Genomic DNA, 21,313 nt, shown 5'->3' with positions numbered 1-21,313 from the left:
GTAACACTTTCTGTAACTATCCAATCACTGAACGTCCCTTTCAATCCCTTATTTGCATATGTGGACCTGAGTGAAAACTATCTACAGCATCCCCCTGCTGGCCAAGGGCGAGAACTTCAGTACATAACACTAGGAACTTAGGTTGGGTTTTAAAAAAATAAAGAAAAATAAAGAAAGATGGGAATCTATGCATTATGGTTTATGGTGGGGTGAGACAAGCACCCATGAAAACAACTTAAGGCTGCAATTCTAAATCTTATTAACACAATCTAAGTCCACTTACCTGGCAGTCAGTCATACTGAACTCACTGTATTGCACTGCTAGATAAAAGCTGCAGTTGCGTGGCAAGACCCCGAACCTGCCCGTCCCCCTTTGTTGGAATAAAGACATTTGACACCAGTATTTTAGGTTAATAGGCTAAAATATGGCACAACTGTATTGGTTACAGAATGTGAGTGGTATTGGCTTAGGCATTGGAAACCACCTGACTATATCTGACTCCTGCCCGCCTGCAGGAGTCTTAGAAGGGTTAACCACTAGTAGGGGGAGCCCTGCTGATGCACATCAACTAGAAACTCCCCCAGGGTCACTGCTAGGGGTCATGTCATGGCCCTAGCCCCCGCCTGGACTTCAGACAGGATCACACCCCCGGATTCCTTTAACGGAATACCCTTGAACTAGGAGGGGTAGGTGATGGCCTTGACCTCCCCTCACCTCCAATCTAATACAGTGGTACCTCGCAAGACAAAATTAATTCGTTCCGCGAGTTTTTTCTTCTTGCGAGTTTTTTGTCTTGCGAAGCACGGTTTCCCATAGGAATGCATTGAAAATCAATCAATGCGTTCCTATGGAAACCGCCTTCAGACCAGACCAGTCTGTCCCCCGACCTCTTCTGAAGGTTGGGGGGGGGGGACAAGGGTTTTCTTCCCACCGCCAGCCTTCAGAAGGCTGTTCTGAAGGCTGGCGGTGGGAAGAAAAGCCCTTTTCCCCACCTCCCGCCCCGCAAGCTCCGGGGACAGGAGGGCTTTGCTGCCGACCGCCAGCATTTAAAAAGCCCCCGGGACAGCGGAGACTTCTCCGCTGTCCCAGGGCAATTTTAAAATGCTGGCGGGCGGCAGCGAAGGCTTCGCTGCCGCCCGCCAGCATTTTAAGATCGCCCAAGACAGCGGAGAAGTCTCCGCTGTCCCGGGAAGGCAGGCAGGGGGGAGCAAAGACTTTCGCCCCCCGCCGTCCTTCAGAAGAGGTCCAGGACCTCTTCTGAAGGCCAGCGGGGGGCGAAAGTCTTTGCTCCCCCCTGCCTGCCTTCAAAAGCCGTCGGGATAGCGGAGAAACGTGCTGCTCTTCTCCGCTATCCCGGGAAGGCAGGCGGGGGGGAGCAAAGACTTTTGCCCCCCACCGGCCTTCAGAAGAGGTCCAGGACTTCTTCTGAAGGCCGGCGGTGGGCAAAAGTCTTTGCTCCCGACCGCCAGCATTTTAAAAGAGGTCCCCGGAGATTTCCCTATGGGCTTTCTTCTTGCGAAGCAAGCCCATAGGGAAATTCGTCTGGCAAAGCAGCTCGAAAAAAGGAAAACTCTTTCTTCTTGTGAGTTTTCCGTCTTGCGAGGCATTCGTCTTGCGAGGTACCACTGTACTCCAATGCCTAACCACCACCCGAGCCAAACTGCACGAGCAGGAATCAGAAAAAAAGGGGCAAGTTACTGCCCGCGGGCTGCTAAATAGAGCACGCCACGCCCCCTGGCCGCCCGGATTGGTCGGTCTGGGGCATGACGCGGAGAGGACTCCCTATGACGTGGGGGCTAGCCACACCCCCACGCACAGGGCGAGCTCGTGTCCAGCCCGCAACTCCATTTCCCTGGGAAGGGAAATGGCTTTCACTTCCATTTGGAAGACATCTGAAGGCAGCCCTGTTTAGGGAAGTTTTTAGTGTTTGAAGTTTTGTTCTGTTTTTAATGTTCTGTTGGAAGCCGCCCAGAGTGGCTGGGGAAACCCAGCCAGATGGGCAGGGTAGAAATAAATTTATTATTATTATTATTATTATTATTATTATTATTATTATTATTATTATTATTATTATTATTTCCTTATGAGGTAGTTTGTCATCTCAGGTGTGAAGTCCATCTGGTAAGTTTTACTTAAAACTTCAAGTTTCAGGGGGATACTGTAGACAATTCAGGTCCACATATGCAAATAAGGGATCGAAAGTGACGTTCAGTGATTGGATAGTTACAGAAAATGGTTACTGTTGCGTTCTAGTGGACCTCTATATAAGCAGGGTGGCTGAATCCTTCAGTTCAGTTCAGTTCTGGCCTGTGAATAAACAAGAGCTGTTTGAAGAATCGCTGTGTCGTCTGATATGTTCATCCACAACTTAACAGATGCCTCATAGACATATGAAGATTACACCAACCAGCTCTTCAATAGGATGCAAATTCTGGCCTCACTCTCACGTGCATTGGTCTACTTCCCAGAGATCCAGCTGAATCCTATATGCTATGTTTGTTTAATTCTGCCAAGCATGCAGTGAGCAGATTCACAGGAACCTTTGCGGTTTTTCTGATGTTTACCTAAACATCAGACAAAAGCTCCTACGGAGGACAACTTTCATTTCAAAATAGAAGAGGCTTACAACCTAAGCTTTGCTTACCACAGGGATCGGGCTGGCCTGATCCAATTCTAATTTTTTCTCCATCTTGCTTTGAGCTGTGAACAACAGCACTCCGTTCCCTTTCCTGTAAGAAAGAACAGGGAGAGGGAATGTATAACAAAGCCCGACATTTCCTGTGTGGTGTAGTGGTTAAGAGCGGTGGACTCGTAATCTGGGGAACCGGGTTCGCGTCTCCGCTCCTCCACACGCAGCTGCTGGGTGACCTTGGGCTAGTCACACTTCTTTGTAGTCTCTCAGCTTCACTCACCTCACAGAGTGTTTGTTGTGGGGGAGGAAGGGAAAGGAGAATGTTAGCCGCTTTGAGACTCCTTCGGGTAGTGATAAAGCGGGATATCAAATCCAAACTCTTCTTCTTCTTCTATATGTGAATGTACTCCAGTGGAAAAGTAACAAATGCAAAAGCACTGGTGCAACAGAATTTATTTCACTAATTAGCACAAGTAGACCCTATTCTAGCTCCAAACAGCTTGAGAGCAACATGTACAATCATACGACTGGAAGGGACCTCAAAGGTCCTATAGTCTAGCTTTCCGCCAGTGTAAGAAACCCACTGATAGCTGGCCATCCTGCCTCTGCTTAAAAAGCTTGCAATGGAGGAGAGTCAGCTAGGAGGTTATTTCTAATGTTTAATTGACATTTTTTCTTGTAGCCTGAACCTGAGAAGTGGTGATTAACTCTTTCCACACACTTTAGGACCTAAGGAAAGAGCTGCCTTACCATAGTACTAATCTTGGAAAGGCAGGGAGTCCTTGCCTCGTAGCCATGTGATGGTAAGTCTAATGAGATGCATTCTATATTCTGTGAGTCGGGGTATTGGAATGCCGTGTCACCTGGGATTCCCCTTAGCACATTTCCGGGCACCCTTGCAGCTCATGAGGACTAGAAACATATTTTGAAAAAGGAGTAGGCAATTTTGGAAAAGGGGTAGGCAACCTAAGGACCGTGGACCGGATGCGGCCCAATCGCCTTCTCAATCCGCCCCATGGACAGTCCGGGAATCAGTGTGTTTTTACATGAGTAGAATGTGTCCTTTGATTTAAAATGCATCTCTGGGTTTTTGTGGGGCATAGGAATTTGTTCATTTCCCACCCAAAAAATAGTCCAGCCCCCCACAAAGTCTGAGGGACAGTGGACTGCCCCCCTGCCGACCCCTGGTCAAGAGGCTGAGGATCCATAATCCTAACTTGCGTTATATATATTGTGCTAAATGGGGGAAATAAAAGGTATACAACTGCTGCAACATAATTTTGCTCACCTTTTGGTAGGCATTTGTTTTTTCTCCAGGCTTCAGTATAACAGGGAGCGCACTTGATCTGCCTTTTCTTATTTTTTCAGCCTTGGTGACAATCTTCTTCCTAAAAAGTAAACATGGAGAAAATTAATCATGCAAACATTGTAGGAACAACATTATTCTAGATTTAGAAATATAAGCTGAAATAATTTGAGGAAATAATTTGTACTGTACCATGCTTAGAAGAGTTTCTTTATTGTAGAAAGGATAATATATATTAAAAATAAGATCAGAATCAGTAGGCATGTAGCCAGCTAGGACAATAAAAGTTTAAGTAAAAGGAAAGAATACTGTGCAGGAACAAAGGTTATATAGTCTGGGGCATGTCAGGAAATAAGGATAGGGGTGGGGAGGAAAAGGATTAGTTGAACTTGCACATTTTCACTGATGCTTTGTTCTTTTTAGTAAGCAGCTTGTTATGTTGTGGGTGAACATATCAGACAACACAGCGATTCTTCAACAGCTCTTGTTTATTCACAAGCCAGAACAGAACTGAACCGAAGGGTTCAGCCAGCCTGCTTATATAGAGCTCCACTAGAAGGCAACAGTAACCATTTTCTGTAACTATCCAATCACTGAACGTCACTTTCGATCCCTTATTTGCATATGTGGACCTGAGTGAAAACTATCTACAGTATCCCCCTGGTGGCCCAGGGTGAGAGCTTCAGTACATAACACAACTGGAAGTGTCCTTCCTATTATCACTGTTAATATTTAAAAATCAAACTTTGCTACACAATGCATGACCCGCATTAGTTCAGAGCTCACCAAGAAAACCAGGAAAACGTGGACCATTCTATGATTCAAATGGCCTATTTCCTTCCTCAACAACGGCAATACATTCAGTTTCCTACACACTTTAATTCAGTTTCTCTCATATTTTAGAAGCTCACATTCTCCTTCTCAGGTGAACCCTACCCTCCATCGCGTCCACAACACCCCCAACACAGATCCAAATATGTTTTAAGGGGGGGCTCAGTGCTACTCTTTCCTTGTTTGTTGCCACGGTTGAGACTCAAGAGCAGGAAGCGAACAACGCCTTCCTCCAGCTGCTGTTGGGATACATCCTTCTTCGTATCTCAGAGACAAATAATATACCCATGGGCACCAAGAAGGGATTAACACCGCCATGCCATTGTCGAGGCACCTGTGGTCCTTTCCTTTCATCCTAAGCGTTCGTTCTTGGGAATGCAGGCCTTACCCACGTAAATGTTTCCATTGGAAGCAAGAATAAGAAGTCAGCAGAAGTCAAGAGGAGGTTAAAGGTAAAGGGACCCCTGACCGTTAGGTCCAGTCGTGGCCGACTCTGGGGTTGCGGCGCTCGTCTCGCTTTATTGGCCGAGGGAGCCAGCGTACAGCTTCTGGGTCATGTGGCCAGCATGACTAAGCCGCTTCTGGCGAACCAGAGCAGCTCATGGAAACGCTGTTTACCTTCCCGCTGGAGCGGTACCTATTTATCTACTTGCACTTTGACGTGTTTTTGAACTGCTAGGTTGGCAGGAGCAGGGACCGAGCAACGGGAGCTCACCCCGTCACGGGGATTCGAACCGCCGACCTTCTGATTGGCAAGTCCTAGGCTCTGTGGTTTAACCCACACCGCCACCCACGTCCCTAGTAGCTATTACATTTCCAATAAAAGGCCCTCCCAGTAGCTTTCGTCACCACCAGCATGGCTTAACCTACTTCAGTCTGCATAAAATATTTTCCACACCATCATACAACACGTAGGCAGTGCTACAGCTAAGGCTCAAATTCAGGGTCCTAACTCCAAATGTTCAACCAGAGAATGGCAGCTGATGGGGGCAGAGGTGTACCTAGTGAGTGGCAAAACTGGCCCCTGCTTAGGGGTGCAGGCCCGAACCGCCAACCTTCTAATCAGCAAGTGCTGGGCTCTGTGGTTTAACCCACAGCACCACCCACGTCCCTAAGAGGAGGTTAGGAGCAACTAAATTTCAAGACCTCCAGCACGATGCAAGTAACAAGTAAAAATGTAAACAACTTTGCCAGATCATGTACAATCCCGGGACCCAGTACTAGCTGACTGGGGGTGGTACAATGCTTTCAGTGGCAACAATCCAACCATCTGCTTGCTGCTAATGTGCAAAGCAGTAGGGAGAGGGGATTTGCAAGGGCAAAATGGTGGCTTTCAACATTCCTCCAGCTGCTGCTTTTCTTCTGCAATCACTCAAAGGACTGCAAGGGAAAAGGAACAGAAATAGGATTTTTAAGCAACTCGCTGTCATTTCTCGGAGACCCATGCTGCTCTTAAGCCTGGCTCCAATTGTCACAGGAATCACATGGGAGGAATGAGTTAAACTGCTGATGAAAGGTAACTCAGCAGGGAAGACGACTGTGAATGTGAAGGACCTGAAGCGATTTTGCATGCCTTTGCCTCACCCCTGGCCAGTTTGAAATATTCTCAGTTCTACTAACATGTTGGGGTGAGTCTATTACTGTGTCTGTGTTACCATTGCTCATAATAGGATGTTAACGAATGAATCTATAGAGTTTTGCCCATTTTAAAATTCCTGTTCTGGAATGAAAGTTTGTGAAAGCCGCACAAAATGGATGGTGCAGGAGAAAGTATGCCATCGTTTCCCTGCCCCAGCCAGTAACCTAGAAGCAATGAATGAATTTTCCTACCTCGACAGAACTGGCTGAGATGTTATGAGCTGAGGAACTAAGGCATTCATCTTGTTTTCCGAACATTCCTCCATTGACCTTAACACAGAGAGAAAAGTCTTCCATGAGATTTCCAACGAATCACCAGTTTCCACACTGGGAGCCCCAGAGAGACTCAGGTTGCACGGAGTAGGGCAAGCAACGGTTCTCGGGGCGCCAGTCCTGTCTTGATAGTCGCCTGTCTCCAACTTGTACTCAGCAGCTCTTTGCTTGTTTTGCTCAATGAGTGATAGCTTCTTTTTCTGTGGCATTCCCACTACGCTCAAGAGCTCATCCCAAGAATGGCAAACGTCAACGAGGCACCAGAATGCCAGCTACCAAGTGAACTCGGCACGTACACAAATCAAAGTAGCGGCATCCTAATGTAACCTTTCGGTTTTGCCAATTTTTCTTTTCCCCCCACCCCCCCAGTATTTATAGCCTCCAGAGAGAACAGTGGGATATAGAGGGTACATGACAGACCAGTAGAATTTTACAGTGTCTGTGATGTAACAGTGTCACGCATGTAAGGTTGGAATTCCTGAAGATACGGTGATCAAGCTTCACGAAACTGCCTAGGTGTTATCAACATTAGCCATACGGCAGGGCAGGATGAGGGCCTTTTCAGTAGTAGCACACCTGAGCAGCCTTCCCAGGGCTGCTTGCCTGGCATCATCTGGGTGTCTCTGGGTGCCAAGTGAAGATCTTTTCGTTCATTAATAATAATAATAATTTATTATTTATACCCTGCCCATCTGGCTGAGTCTCCCCAGCCACTCTGAGCGGCCTCCAATCAAGTGTTAAAAACAAGACAGCATCAAATATTAAAAACTTCCCTAAACAGGGCTGCCTTCAGATGTCTTTTAAAGAGAAGATAGCTGCTTATTTCCTTCACATCTGAAGGGAGGGCATTCCACAGGGCAGGCGCCACTACTGAGAAGGCCCTCTGTCTGGTTCCCTGTAACCTCACTTCTCACAGTGAGGGAACCACCAGAAGGCCCTCAGTGCTGGATCTCAATGTCCGGGCTGAACGATGGGGGTGGAGACGCTCCTTCAGGTATACAGGACCGAGGTACTGGGAGCCAATGCAGATCTCTCAGGACCGGTGTTATGTGGTCTCGGTGGCCACTCCCAGTCACCAGTCTAGCTGCCACATTCTGGATTAATTGCAGTTTCCGGGTCCCCTTCAAAGGTAGCGCATTGCAGTAGTCCAAGTAGGAGATAACAAGAGCATGCACCACTCTGGGGAGACAGTCCGCAGGCAGGTAGGGTCTCAGCCTGCGTACCAGGTGGAGCTGGTAGAAAGCTGCCCTGGACACAGAATTAACCTGCGCCTCCATGGACAGCTGTGAGTCCAAAATGACTCCCAGGCTGCGCTCCTGGTCCTTCAGGGGCACAGTTACCCCATTCAGGACCAGGGAGTTCACCTAGACCTTTAAATAACTTAGGTCACCTAATGTTCCGTTTCAAATTTTATATGGCTCCCCGGCTCCTTAATGGCTTTGTGTTTCACCCTGTGTTTCAATTGTTTTTACTTTTTTGATTGCATACCACACAGAGAACTTTATGTTATGACAGAGGTGAGGCTGTTTCAGCCAAGCTTCCTTCACAGGCCAAGGCAGGGATTGACAACAAATGGCATGCAATGTGGGAATGAACAATTGCAGTGATCCAGCATGCACAGCAACTGTGATCAAAGATCAGCTGGAAGGAGCTGGGGGAACTGGCTTCCGTTAAGTGCTTGATGTTGTGATCCTTAGCCATTAGGACTTTTCTCCAGCTCAAACTGAAACTGAACCAGTTGTTTCGTGCATTTTGTTTTGCGTATTTTGCTCAAGATGTCAACAGTAAAGGTAAAGGTACCCCTGCCCGTACGGGCCAGTCGTGTCCGACTCTAGGGCTGCGTGCTCATCTCGCTTAAGAGGCCGGAGCCAGCGCTGTCCGAAGACACTTCCGGTTCACGTGGCCAGCGTGACGAAGCTGCTCTGGCGAGCCAGCACCAGCGCCGCACATGGAAACGCCGTTTACCTTCCTGCTATAAAGCGGTACCTATTTATCTACTTGCACTTAAGGGTGCTTTCAAACTGCTAGGTGGGCAGGAGCTGGGACCAAACGACGGGAGCTCACCCCGTTGCGGGGATTCGAACTGCCGACCTTACGATCGGCAAGTCCTAGGTGCTGAGGTTTTACCCACAGCGCCACCTGCGTCCCTTCCTTGTTGACAAGATGTCAACAAGGAAGACTTAAAATGGCTAACACAAACAGCTCTTTGCTCTTTATACAGATATTTTATTTCACTTGAAAGGGACAGAGATACATAATATACATTTACCAATAAAATCCACGCATAAATGCAAACATCAGAAAATAACAGCATAAATTTCTGAAAATATGCTTTCTATCAAAAGGATGAAGATATCAAGGTGAAACTTCAATATTGCTTTTAGCAAAATATCCAAGTTACAAGTGAACTGGTCTTCATGATGATTCAAAATGCAGCATCTAAAAATTGGAAACTAGCCTGGATCACAATTGACTTCTATGAAGTATTAAGCCAGCCAATGATCTGAACATTTCAGTGTGCGGGTGTGTGGGTGTGTGTCACAACAACACTGGAGTTTAAGTGTTGTCAATACCTCACACTTTACACTTTTTGAGAATGAAATCTTTTCTAAAATGCATCAACTTTATCTCATTCAGAATGATAAATATATATTGCCTGAAACAAAATCTGCAATTTTAAAAAATTCTACAACACACCCAAAGGATTTAATTTCAATTTGCGACCCTCTGAAGCCAGCGCAGGTACTCAGGTGCTGGCAAAACTCGGGTGCAATGATTTCACTCTTGCCAACCTAGAGAGGCCAAGCCTGAGACCTTGTGTGGGCGATTTCCCATGGGTTCTTCCCAGCTGCATGGCACTGCTTCCAGATGTAGCTGAAAAGATTGGAGAGGTACATTAAGAAAAATAAGTAGACTAGAATATTGTATTCATGCTTTACTGGCTGCGTAGCAGTAAACTCTGCAATTTTGTGAAAGATGCAAGCTCATCTCTGGCACATACTCGTCTTCAAGCTCATTTTATCTCTTTAGAGGCTTCAGAAGAAATATTTAGAGAGGAATACAACAGCATGTTTTGCAAATTGTTCCGTCAGTCCAAGCTTTTCAGCTTGCACAACAGAACCATTTCCCCTCTCCTCCTTGAGTACTGTTTGGGGGAGTTCTCCAGACCTCATCAGAGCCAATTTTGGGGGTGAAGGAAGAGATGGAGGAATTGTTGAGCTAGCTCCCACTAGTGCATCTTCTTAGTTAAATCCGGCCCTTAACCATACAAATGCAAGAGGGCTGTAAACTTTAAAGGACTCTTTGCATGACAACAAGTCCTCCTCAAATATATCCAGTCTCCTATTAAGTGGCAACCTCACTTAAAAAGTCTGAGTCTCAAAACAGTGGGAGACGGGGAAATATGTCGGGTAACCCATGGGTTCAAGGAATCTGCAAGATGCAAGAAACTCCAGTGAAAGAAATAGTGGACAAAGTGAACCAAGTAGCATTAAATACAGTGGTGCCCCGCAAGACGAATGCCTCGCAAGACGAAAAACCCGCTAGACGAAAGGGTTTTCCGTTTTTGAGTTGCTTCGCAAGACGATTTCCCCTATGGGCTTGCTTCGCAAGACGAAAACGTCTTGCGATTTTTTTCACTCCCCCCCCCCTTTTCTAAGCAGCTAATAGCCTTTTAGCCGCTAAGCCGCTAATAGCCTTTTAGGCGCTAAGCCGCTTATAGGGTTGCTTCGCAAGACGAAAAAACCGCTAGACGAAGAGACTCGCGGAACGGATTATTTTCGTCTTGCGAGGCACCACTGTACTACATAATGCAGAATTTATAGTATACAGAGGGGTATTTCTGTTGTTGTCAGATCATCTCCAGTTGTTTGTGCCAATGTTTCCATTTTGTCTCTGAGATTCCACCTTGTCTATTAGTAGCTGTCAAGGTGAAATGGGGAGGGGGGAAGGTATCCTTGAACTCATTTATTCTGGGATATGGAACTCTTCAGCATCCTAAAGCCAACCTCCTCTCCATCCCAAGGCAAGTCCTTGGCAATACAGTGGTACCTCTGGTTGCGTAAGGGATCCGTTCTGGAGCTCTGGTAGGATGCCGAGGTTTCCACAACCGGAGGGACTGCTTCTGCGCATGCGGCAGTAGACCGCTTCTGCGCATGCGTGAGTGGCAAAACCAGGAAAAATACTTCTGGGTTTGCCACGTACGTATCCCGAAGGATAAGTAACCAGAGGTGAATGTAAGTAGAGGTACCATTGGGATGAGTCCTGCGTCCTTTTACAAACCTCCCACTTAGCACTAAATACATCCATCCAGCATCTATCGTGCCTCTTTTTGAAAAATAGCCTTGGCATCTCCCTTTTCCTTTCCACAGAAAACCTCTTTCAGCAGACACCCTGGCTTTTGTCTTCTAATACCATATAACTGTTTTCATCCTTGACTTAAGTGTGCTTTTTTGGAGAATGGTCATCTTGGAACCCACATTGTTCTCTTTTGAAGCTTCCAGTACAATGCTCATGCTGAACTTCAACCCCTGCAGTTCTGCTCAGTGAAACCTCTACTAATATCTGGAAAGACTTGATATTTTTTCTGGGGGTTTTTTTTGTGTGCAGTCCAGTAGAAGCCCCAGCCTGGTGCCCATTCTTGCACCGCTGCATCCCATGAGCCTGCCAAATGAAAGCTCTAGAATGGCATGGGGAGGCAGATCCCTGCCGTTGGCACCTACTGCCCAGCCACAAGCATCCATCTTCCCCTTCCTTCCTCCATGTGTCTCAGCAAACTCTAGAGCAGGGGTGGCCAACTCCCAATCTACTCACTGAGTTAAAAGACTGGCATAATAATAATAATAATAATAATAATAATAATAATAATAATAATTTATTATTTATACCCCGCACATCTGGCTGGGCTTCCCCAGCCACTCTGGGCGGCTTCCAAAAGAATATTAAAATACTATAATACATCAAACATTAAAAGCTTCCCGAAACAGGGCTGCCTTCAGATGTCTTCTGAGTGTCAGGTAGTTATTTATCACTTTGACATCTGGTGGGAGGGCGTTCCACAGGGCGGGCGCCACTACCGAGAAGGCCCTCTGCCTGGTTCCCTGTAACTTGGCTTCTCGCAGTGAGGGAACCGCCAGAAGGCCCTCGGTGCTGGACCTCAGTGTCTGGGCTGAACAATGGAGGTGGAGACGCTCCTTCAGGCCATTTAGGGCTTTAAAGGTCAGCACCAACACTTTGAATTGTGCTCGGAAACGTACTGGGAGCCAATGTAGGTCTTTCAAGACCGGTGTTATGTGGTCTCTGCGGCTGCTCCCAGTCACCAGTCTAGCTGCCGCGTTCTGGATTAGTTGTAGTTTCCGGGTCACCTTCAAAGGTAGCCCCACGTAGAGCGCATTGCAGTAATCCAAGCGGGAGATAACCAGAGCATGCACCACTCTGGCGAGGCAGTCCGCAGGCAGATAGGGTCTCAGCCTGCGTACCAGATGGAGCTGGTAAACAGCTGCCCTGGACACAGATTTGACCTGTGCCTCCATGGACAGCTGTGACTCCAAAATGACTCCCAGGCTGCGCACCTGGTCCTTCAGGGGCACAGTTACCCCATTCAGGACCAGGGAATCTCCACACCTGCCCGCCTCCTGTCCCCCAAAAACAGTACTTCTGTCTTGTCAGGATTCAACCTCAATCTGTTAGCCGCCATCCAACCTCCAAGCGCCTCCAGGCAGTGATCTACGCCCTTTTGGGGGGTTCAGGTCAAAGTTGTTGAGGAAGGCCCGTTTGGGGTGCAGGGCAAAAATAGAGCTTTTTTTAGGGGAGCCAAACTTGTTGAGCTTCTTTGGGGGGAGCCAGTGATCTGCCAGTGATCTACCACAGACGTCCAGTGATCTACTGGTAGATCACGATCTACCTGTTGGACGTGCCTGCTCTAGAGCAAGTAAACTCTTGTTTTGACTTGTGCCTCCTGCCTGATCTTGCAGGTCACTTTCTTCCTTTCTTCTCTTCCTTGCTTAGGAGAGAGCATGTGCCACAATGCAGCTGTGCAACTTCAGCTCACGACTGCTCTTTCTCCCTCCCCTTGTGGGTAACTTAACTATGCAGTTTGTGTCTCTTAATGCCTTTTAATAAACCCACTCTTCTGGGTCAATTACCCAAAGTCTCAGTTCCATTTTCCTTCCAAGAAACTTTAGGATGACAATTCAAAGACTCAAATGTTTTTGAGGACGGGGGCGTGCAGGTGTGGAGGACTCCCTGGTCCTGAATGGGGTAACTGTGCCCCTGAAGGACCAGGTGCGCAGCCTGGGAGTCAATTTGGACTCATGTGGAGGCGCAGGTCAATTCTGTGTCCAGGGCAGCTGTCTACCAGCTCCACCTGGTACGCAGGCTGAGACCCTACCTGCCCTCAGACTGTCTTGCCAGAGTGGTGCAAGCTCTGGTTATCTCTCGCTTGGACTACTGCAATGCGCTCTATGTGGGGCTACCTTTGAAGGTGACCCGGAAACTACAATTCATCCAGAATGCAGCAGCTAGACTGGTGACTGGGAGTGGCCGGCGGGACCACATAACACCAGTCCTGAAAGATCTACATTGGCTCCCAGTACATTTCAGAGCACAATTCAAAGTGTTGGTACTGACCTTTAAAGCCCTAAATGGCCTCAGCCCAGTATACCTAAAGGAGCGTCTCCACCTCCATTGTTCAGCCCAGACACTGAGGTCCAGCTCCGAGGTCCTTCTGGCGGTTTCCTCACTGTGAGAATTAAGGTTATATGGAACCAGGCACAGGGCCTTCTCAGTAGTGGCGCCCGCCCTGTGGAACACCCTCCCATCAGATGTCAAAGAAATAAGCAACTATCTGACTTTTAGAAGACATCTGAAGGCAACCTTGTTTAGGGAAGTTTTTAATGTTTGATGTTTTATTGTGTTTTTAATATTCTGTTGGGAGCCACTCAGAGTGGCTGGGGAAACCCAGCCAGATGGGCAGGGTATAAATAATAAATTGTTGTTGTTGTTGTGTTATCCACACCACACTCCTTTTAATGCAGCAAATTGTCCTAGGCCAGCAGCCTGTCTTCTGGCAAAAATAAAGCCAGAGGCTACTGAAGAAAAAGGTTAACCTGAGAGACCAGATTAATATATTTTTCACTATCCATGGTTCCTGAACATGGAAAATAGGTGGAGTTAATGATTATATTTTTATCCTGGTTTTCAGACAATGATTTTGCATAGATATAGGTATCCTAAGCAACCATATAAACAGTGTATGCATTGAATATACCTGGTGACGTGCAGTTAGGCTTCTTGGCCAAAGAAGGGCTAGATGCTGTCAAAGGCTGTCCAATCTGTTCTAGAGAACTTGACAAATTCTGCAAAGCTGGTTCAGATTTGGCTGGAAGTAGTCCCATGGTTAAAAAAATAAGAAAAAATAACTTTGGAAAATCATTTTTAATGGATGGATAATACAGAATAGAGGCTATATTTAAGAAATATGGAAGTCACTTCTAAATAGCAAATTAATTTGACAGCTACAGGAGGGGAAACAAGCACATTCCTCTGACATATACTTCAATGGAGCAGTTAACAAAAAGTTTGTCCTAATAAGTTGCTAAAAAAAAGGTAAAGGACCCCTGACAGTTAAGTCCAGTCGGGAACGACTCTGGGGTTGCAGCGCTCATCTCACTTTACAGGCCGAGGGAGCCAGCGTACAGCTTCTGGGTCATGTGTCCAGCATAACTAAGCCGCTTCTGGCAGAACGGAACACTGAAACCAGAGCTGCGCATTGAAACGCTGTTTACCTTCCCACCGGAGTGGTACCTATTTATCTACTTCTACTTTTTGGCGTGCTTTTGAACTGCTAGGTTGGCAGGAGCAGGGACCGAGCAACGGGAGCACACTAAAAATAAGGTGTTTAAATTGTGCACTTGCACACCTCTAACTTTCTCAGGATTGCACTTCAGTATGGAAACATGGGCCTGGGAAGTTGATTTCATAAAACACTCCTGTGAGAAGGCCTGGAGCGCAAGTTTCACTTAGCTTTAAAATAAGTGCTATTTTATGCATACCACACACACCTCTGAAAACCAGATGCAAGAAAGCTTGGCACCAAAATGGCACTCAGGAAAGAATCAAATCTTACCTATCAAATCCTTCTCTGATTTGGGATTCTTCTTTTCCTTCTTGTTGCTTTCAGCATTTCGCTCCCTTCCTTCTTTTCTCTTTCCTGTAGCTTTCTTCTTCACAACGAATTCAACATCATCATCTTCACCGAAGCTGGAATCACCCTCAGATTCTTCAGCTGAAAGCAGAAATGGGAAACAGTCAGGTACAAAATAATGGCATAAAGTTTAGTAGTAATAAAGATAAAGGTACCCCTGCCCGTACGGGCCAGTCTTGACAGACTCTAGGGTTGTGCGCTCATCTCACTCTAGAGGCCGGGAGCCAGCGCTGTCCGCAGACACTTCCGGGTCACGTGGCCAGCGTGACAAGCTGCATCTGGCGAGCCAGCGAAGCACACGGAAACGCCGTTTACCTTCCCGCTAGTAAGCGGTCCCTATTTATCTACATGCACCCGGGGGTGCTTTCAAACTGCTAGGTTGGCAGGCGCTGGGACCGAGCAACGGGAGCGCACCCCGCCACGGGGATTCGAACCGCCGACCTGACGATCGGCAAGTCCTAGGCGCTGAGGTTTTACCCACACGCCACCTGCATCCCTTTAGTAGGAAAATTAACTATCTATTAACTAGTAGGAAAATTAACTATCTTTCTACCACATTATTAAAAAAGAAGTCACACTGTGGGAACTTTACTCCTGAGTTAGCAGACTGTGGCTGTACAGTGCAATCAGAAATGAGCACTTTTGAACCTTCACCTTATTCCCAGATACATTCTCTCCTTTTTAAAGTTATCAAAATAATTAACTGAACTTTGAAGGTATTTCACTCTAGTTTTTGTGGCTGAATTTCAGAACTTCTACATTTTGTGATTTTCAACAACATCAATATTTCTCAAATAGCTTATTGGTTAAAAGAGAATTATGAATGCCTTTTATTTCTGGTCCTAAACACATGTGGGACTGCAGCCCAAAATGTCAACACTACTTTGAGAGCAGCAAAAAGAACAAGAAAGAAATGTTTCTATTGAGAGTCTTCAAGTATCACCTTGTTTCTGTGAATCTTGTACTTTGTGGTTCCTTCCTGGTGGTTCATCCATTGATAACGCTAAGGCAACTTCCAAATCTCTCTGGTAAAGTCTGTGATCCAAGGGAAGTCTGAAGCAATTTGAAAAACAGTTATGGAAAACACATTATCAATATGTAAGTTTATTAACCTCAGTGCCAACACAGATTTAAAAAAGGAACAAAGAAACTATTTCATGCTCTGAAACCAACTTTAAATCCTGGTTTTAGATTTTATAACCTCCATAATGGTTAAGATCAGTTCCAATAACCTGATCTTAGGCAGGCAAGGGGAATTTGCTCCACTCCAAGGGAATGAACTTATATCCCCAAAGCCAGCTACCTGTTTCTTAACCACAGCTAGGAAAAAACCAGTGTTGTATCGCAAACACGTAAGCAAATTTAAAATGAATGGATTTCTCTTACCTTTTGTTCGGTGAACTCTTTTGGATCTGAATCTCCTGTTTGGGGGGCTTTTGCTCAATTTTTTTCTTTGTCAACTCAGAGCATGTCCTCTTTAATTTTTTGCTTGAAGGTGCAGTTATATTTGCAAAATCTTCATCTGTTTAGCAGAAGCACATTAGACGCACTGTAACAGTGCAAGTTCTTCCAGTTGTTTAAAAATCCCCCATTTTAACAATATGTTTAAAGCATGTATTGTAAGATATTCCAGAGCTTTAGAACTTCTGCAGTAATCCAGGATGATTTAAAACAAAATAGTGGTACCTTGGTTCTCAAATGCCTTGGCACTCAAACAACTTGGAACTCAAACACTGCAAACCTGGAAGTGTTCTGGTTTGCGAACTTTTTTTGGAAGCTGAACATGCTGTTTTGAATGCCACACTTCCGTTTTGTGTGTTACACTGAGGTCTGTCTGCTTTTGCTATTTATTTTGCGTTTTTGTGGCTTTTTTGTTTTGTTTTTGTGAATGTGTGGAACCCAGTTCAGCTACTGATTGATTGATTGACTGATTGTGTGACTGCAGTACATTGTTTATTCCTTTCATTTTATGGATCAATGGTCTCGTTTGATAGTAAAATTCATGTTAAATTGCTGTTTTAGGGGTTGTTTTAAAAGTCTGGAATGGATTAATCCATTTTGCATTACTTTCTTTGGGAAAGTGTGCCTTGGTTTTGGAACGCTTTGGTTTTGGAACGGACTTCCGGAACGCATTAAGTCTGAGAACCAAGGTACCACTGTACAGGGAGATATTGGCACAGTAATAGCAGAGCAGTTCAAGGGAAAGGAATGAGGACTTCATTTCTCTGCTTAACATTGCCTCCTCCCGAGTGGCACTCACTTTAAGCTGTGAGCGAAGGATGCTGAAATGGGGTGTGTTTGCCTCCTTCCTTTGTCACTGTCCCCATTTCTCCTTGCAACACGTCAGCTGAGATGGGGGAACGAGGTTTGCTATTTCATACGAAGCAGCCTTGCTGTGTGTGTTCAGAACTTTGTTAGGAAGGATTCTTCAATGAAAGCTGGAGGGTATTAAAATCAGATTTACTGGGAAGGAGACATCGACCAGCTTTCTCCTTTTTCTATTTATTTTTGGTGATCTATCTCATGTACCCAGCCAGTCTTTCAAGCCCGTCCAGCTTTCATTACCCAGGGCATGGTATGTATCTTCTGTAACTAAAAACCGAAAACTAGTATGTTGTAAACTAAAATGCAATCTAACTACTATGTGACACTGGGTAAGGATATCCAGACAGTAAAAAGGTCCATTAGGTCCAGTCGCAGATGACTCTGGGGTTGCGCGCTCATCTTGCTTTATTGGCCGAGGGAGCCAGCATACAGCTTCTGGGTCATGTGGCCAGCATGACTAAGCCGCTTCTGGCGAACCAGACCAGCGCACGAAAACGCCGTTTACCTTCCCGCCAGAGTGGTACCTATTTATCTACTTGCACTTTGACGTGCTTTCGAACTGCTAGGTTGGCAGGAGCAGGGACCGAGCAATGGGAGCTCACCCCGTTGTGGGGATTTGAACCGCCGACCTTCTGATTGGCAAGTCCTAGGCTCTGTGGTTTAACCCACACCGCCACCCGCGTCCCCTCAATGAAAGCTAGAGGGTATTAAAATCAGATTTACTGGGAAGGAGACATCGACCAGTTTTCTCCTTTTTCCATTTATTTTTGGTGATCTCTCTCATGTACCCAGCCAGTCTTTCAAGCTTGTCCAGCTTTCATTACCCAGGACATGGTATGTACAAAACTATCTTCTGTAACTAAAAACTAATACGTTGTAAACTAAAATGCAAACTAACTGCTATGTGGCACTGGGTAAAGATATCCAGACAGTAGCACTGGGCAATATTTTGATACTTTGCCTGAAACAAGTATGAAGTCCAGATTGCAAAGACAGTTTCGGACAGGTTCAGTAACAGCAGGAACAACTGACCAGAAGGAAAGAAGCAGCCCATGTCACTTGCTAGGGCAGACAGGCAGTTAAGAAGGTGGAGCACCTTCAAGGCTGGGCTGAGCTGTGGAGGGAGAGGCCAGGAGCTCCCTTGCCCGAGCAAGCGGGCAGCCTTCTTCCCTTCCTCTTGGTCGTTCCTCCCTCCCTCCATAGCCCAGCTGCTTTTTCAGATGTTATTTTGGTCATTGTGATATATCACTATATTGTGATGGTTAGCTGGTGATATATCACGATGCTGAAAACCAGATATCGCCCAGAATTTGAAGTGCAGTGTCATCAATATACCAATGATATCCAACTCTTATTTCTCTTTTCATCAGATTCACATTAAGCTGTCAGAAGTCCTAAACTGGAGTCCAAGATTATTAATGGACTTGATGAAGGCTAATAAACTGAAACTCAATCCAGGTAAGAGACAGGTAGTGCTGCTGAATGGGTCATCCAAATTTGAATATTGTATGGCAGTGTACATGGGCTACCCTTGAAAACCATTCAGAAGATTGTTTGGAAGTACAAAATACTGCAGCTATGATATTAATTGGGAGCAGATGTACAGAGTGTACCTTGCCAGATTTAAAACAATAGCACTGGCTTGTAGTATGTGCTCATATTTAAATGTACAACAGGTTCGGGAAAAGCTGCGATAAACCTTTGTAGAGCCAGTGCAAGCAAAGCTTAAACACAATGAACTTTTCTTCTAGTTGCACTCATATCAAACAGTTTTAGCAAGCTTCCGTGTTACTTTCCCACTGAATCTGACCCCTTTTGGCATGAAGGAACAGCGAATGACTTACCATCATCATCTTCATCCACACTGCCAAACTGAGAATAATCAACTGCTTTCTTATTCCTAGAAGAATAAAACATGCAAATGCATAAGAGGGGTCATTTTTTTGTCTGCCCATGGAACCATTATGCATATGTAAGCAGTTGTTGTATTTGAATCAAAATAAAGTAAAGTAAAGGTACCCCTGCCCGTACGGGCCAGTCTTGACAGACTCTAGGGTTGTGCGCTCATCTCACTCTAGAGGCCGGGAGCCAGCGCTGTCCGGAGACACTTCCGGGTCACGTGGCCAGCGTGACAAAGCTGCTCTGGCAAGCCAGCACCAGCGCAGCACACGGAAACGCCGTTTACCTTCCTGCTATAAAGCGGTACCTATTTATCTACTTGCACTTAAGGGTGCTTTCGAACTGCTAGGTGGGCAGGAGCTGGGACCGAACGACGGGAGCTCACCCTGCTGCGGGGATTCGAACCGCTGACCTTACGATCGGCAAGGTTTTACCCACAGCGCCACCTGCGTCCCTTCCTTGTTGACATCTTGTCAACAAGGAAGGGACATCTTGTCAACAAGGAAGACTTAAAATGGCTAACACAAACAGCTCTTTGCTCTTTATACAGATATTTTATTTCACTTAAAAGGGACAGAGATACATAATATACATTTACCAATAAAATCCACACATAAATGCAAACATCAGAAAATGACAGCATAAATTTCTGAAAATATGTTTTCTATCAAAGGGATGAAGGTATTTTATTAGTAATTTAATAAAAAAATTATACACAAACAACAGCAGAATTCTAATTGCAAAAGGTTGGAAGGAAGAGGATATCCCATCCAAGTCAGACTGGCAAAATAAATAAGAGAGTAGGCCGAACTGGCAAGATTATCAGCAAGGCTAAGAGACGTTACAAATTAAAAAATGTTCAGAGAGTGGGATATACAGAGAGTCTCTGTAAAAGAGCACTGTCAAAAGATCAATCCGTTGGCAGGTTTTGACTGAGCTTCAGTGTGCAAATAGGATAATTGTATAAAATAAAATTCATAGTAAGTCAAATAATATGGAGAAAGTAAAGTTTAAGCGGGTATTTAAGGAACGCAAGAGGAAGATCGGAGGGCTTGACAAATTTAATCACAAATGGATGTATGAAGCAAGAATGAGTTAAGGAATGAACAACCGTTTATTTTCTTTAATTTCTCATTTTGCCTGTAATATCTATTGTACACTCCTGTTATTTCAACCAATAAAGCACTCAAAAGCAAAAGGGGAAAAAAGGAGAGATAAATTCAACAGTGCAAATAAGTTATGATGAATGGAATAATGGAATACTGAATGGTGTAGTTTAATGAACCATGGAAAGAGAAGAAGCGAAGTCACGGATGGAAAATGAGTACTTTAAATTGCAAAAAAGAAAATGGATGTACAAAGCAAGAATGAGTTAAAGAATGAACAACCGTTTATTTTCTTTCATTTCTCATTTTGCCTATAATATCTATTGTACACTCCTGTTATTTCAACCAATAAAGCACCCAAAAGCAAAGGCACTGCTGAATAAGATTGTATAAAAGGGAACACAGAAAAGGGAGATGTGAGGGAGTCTGGAAGGAGGGTTATGAAAATAATTAGTAAGAAACTGGATTTCTATGTTTTTTTATGTCCTTTTTTTCTTTCTACTTTTTTATGTTTTTTACTGTATTTTTCTGTTTGTATGTGATTGTGATAATGTTTTTCTCCCCCCCCCCCTTGTTTTGATTGTGAAGTGTGTTTTATTGTTAAAAACTTTAATAAATATCTTTTTTAAAAAAATAAAGCATTCAAAAGCAAAAGGGGGGGAGAGAGATAAATTCAACAGTGCAAATAAGTTATGATGAATGGAATAATGGAATACTGAATGGTGTAGTTTCTGTAAAATATGAGGGGTTTGTGATATGTAAAATGAACCACGGAAAGAGAAGAAGCGAAGTCACGGATATCTTAAGGATGGGAAAAGAAGTACTTTAAATTGTAAAAAAAGAAAAATTAATAATTTAATTAAAAAATTAATTTCGAAAAATTATACACAAACGAACGACAGCAGCAGCCCAGGGGCCTCCGCCCGCGCCCTCCCCGCATAAGGACCGCAAGCGGGAGGCTCCTGCCCCGAACCCGGCTCACCTCCGCGACGGCCGCGCCATCCCGGGGCTCCGCTTCGGCCCTCGGCCGTTCGGAATCCGCGCGCGGAGAAGAGGCCGGAAGTGACGGCGACAGGAGTCCGGAAGTGACGAGAGGCAG

At 45.3% G+C, this 21,313-nt stretch overlaps 2 protein-coding genes across 3 annotated transcripts in view; both read right to left on the bottom strand.

Annotated features, from left to right (window-relative positions):
* DYRK4 (dual specificity tyrosine phosphorylation regulated kinase 4) overlaps positions 1–7,233 on the bottom strand; it is a 45,266-nt gene extending 38,033 nt beyond the window's left edge. Inside the window, exons 1-3 of the mRNA XM_077930737.1 lie at positions 6,601–7,233; positions 3,922–4,021; positions 2,646–2,730 (exon numbers count right to left, since the gene is read on the bottom strand). Coding sequence (XP_077786863.1) covers positions 2,646–2,730; positions 3,922–4,021; positions 6,601–6,890 — 475 coding nt within the window. The 5' untranslated portion in view covers positions 6,891–7,233. The remainder of the gene's footprint in view (positions 1–2,645; positions 2,731–3,921; positions 4,022–6,600) is intronic.
* Positions 7,234–8,886: 1,653 nt separating this feature from the next.
* On the bottom strand, positions 8,887–21,307 carry RAD51AP1 (RAD51 associated protein 1). 2 transcript variants are annotated; one of them, XM_028728793.2, is made up of 7 exons: positions 21,197–21,307; positions 19,054–19,109; positions 16,271–16,406; positions 15,828–15,937; positions 14,807–14,965; positions 13,949–14,059; positions 8,887–9,555 (listed from the first exon to the last, which is right to left on the bottom strand). In XM_028728793.2, the coding sequence occupies exons 1-7, from the start codon at positions 21,214–21,216 to the stop codon at positions 9,428–9,430; spliced, it is 720 nt and encodes a 239-aa protein (XP_028584626.2). In that variant the 5' UTR covers positions 21,217–21,307; the 3' UTR covers positions 8,887–9,427. The 2 variants fall into 2 exon arrangements, with proteins under 2 accessions (XP_028584626.2, XP_077786862.1); XM_077930736.1 differs by lacking the exon at positions 13,949–14,059.
* Between the last annotated feature and the right edge of the window lie 6 nt (positions 21,308–21,313).

The sequence above is a fragment of the Podarcis muralis genome, chromosome 6, assembly GCF_964188315.1.
Source record: "Podarcis muralis chromosome 6, rPodMur119.hap1.1, whole genome shotgun sequence".
Taxonomy (NCBI): domain Eukaryota; kingdom Metazoa; phylum Chordata; class Lepidosauria; order Squamata; family Lacertidae; genus Podarcis; species Podarcis muralis.
The sequence above is the reverse complement of the archived record's forward strand: the minus strand, read 5'-3'. Positions and strand labels throughout refer to the sequence as shown.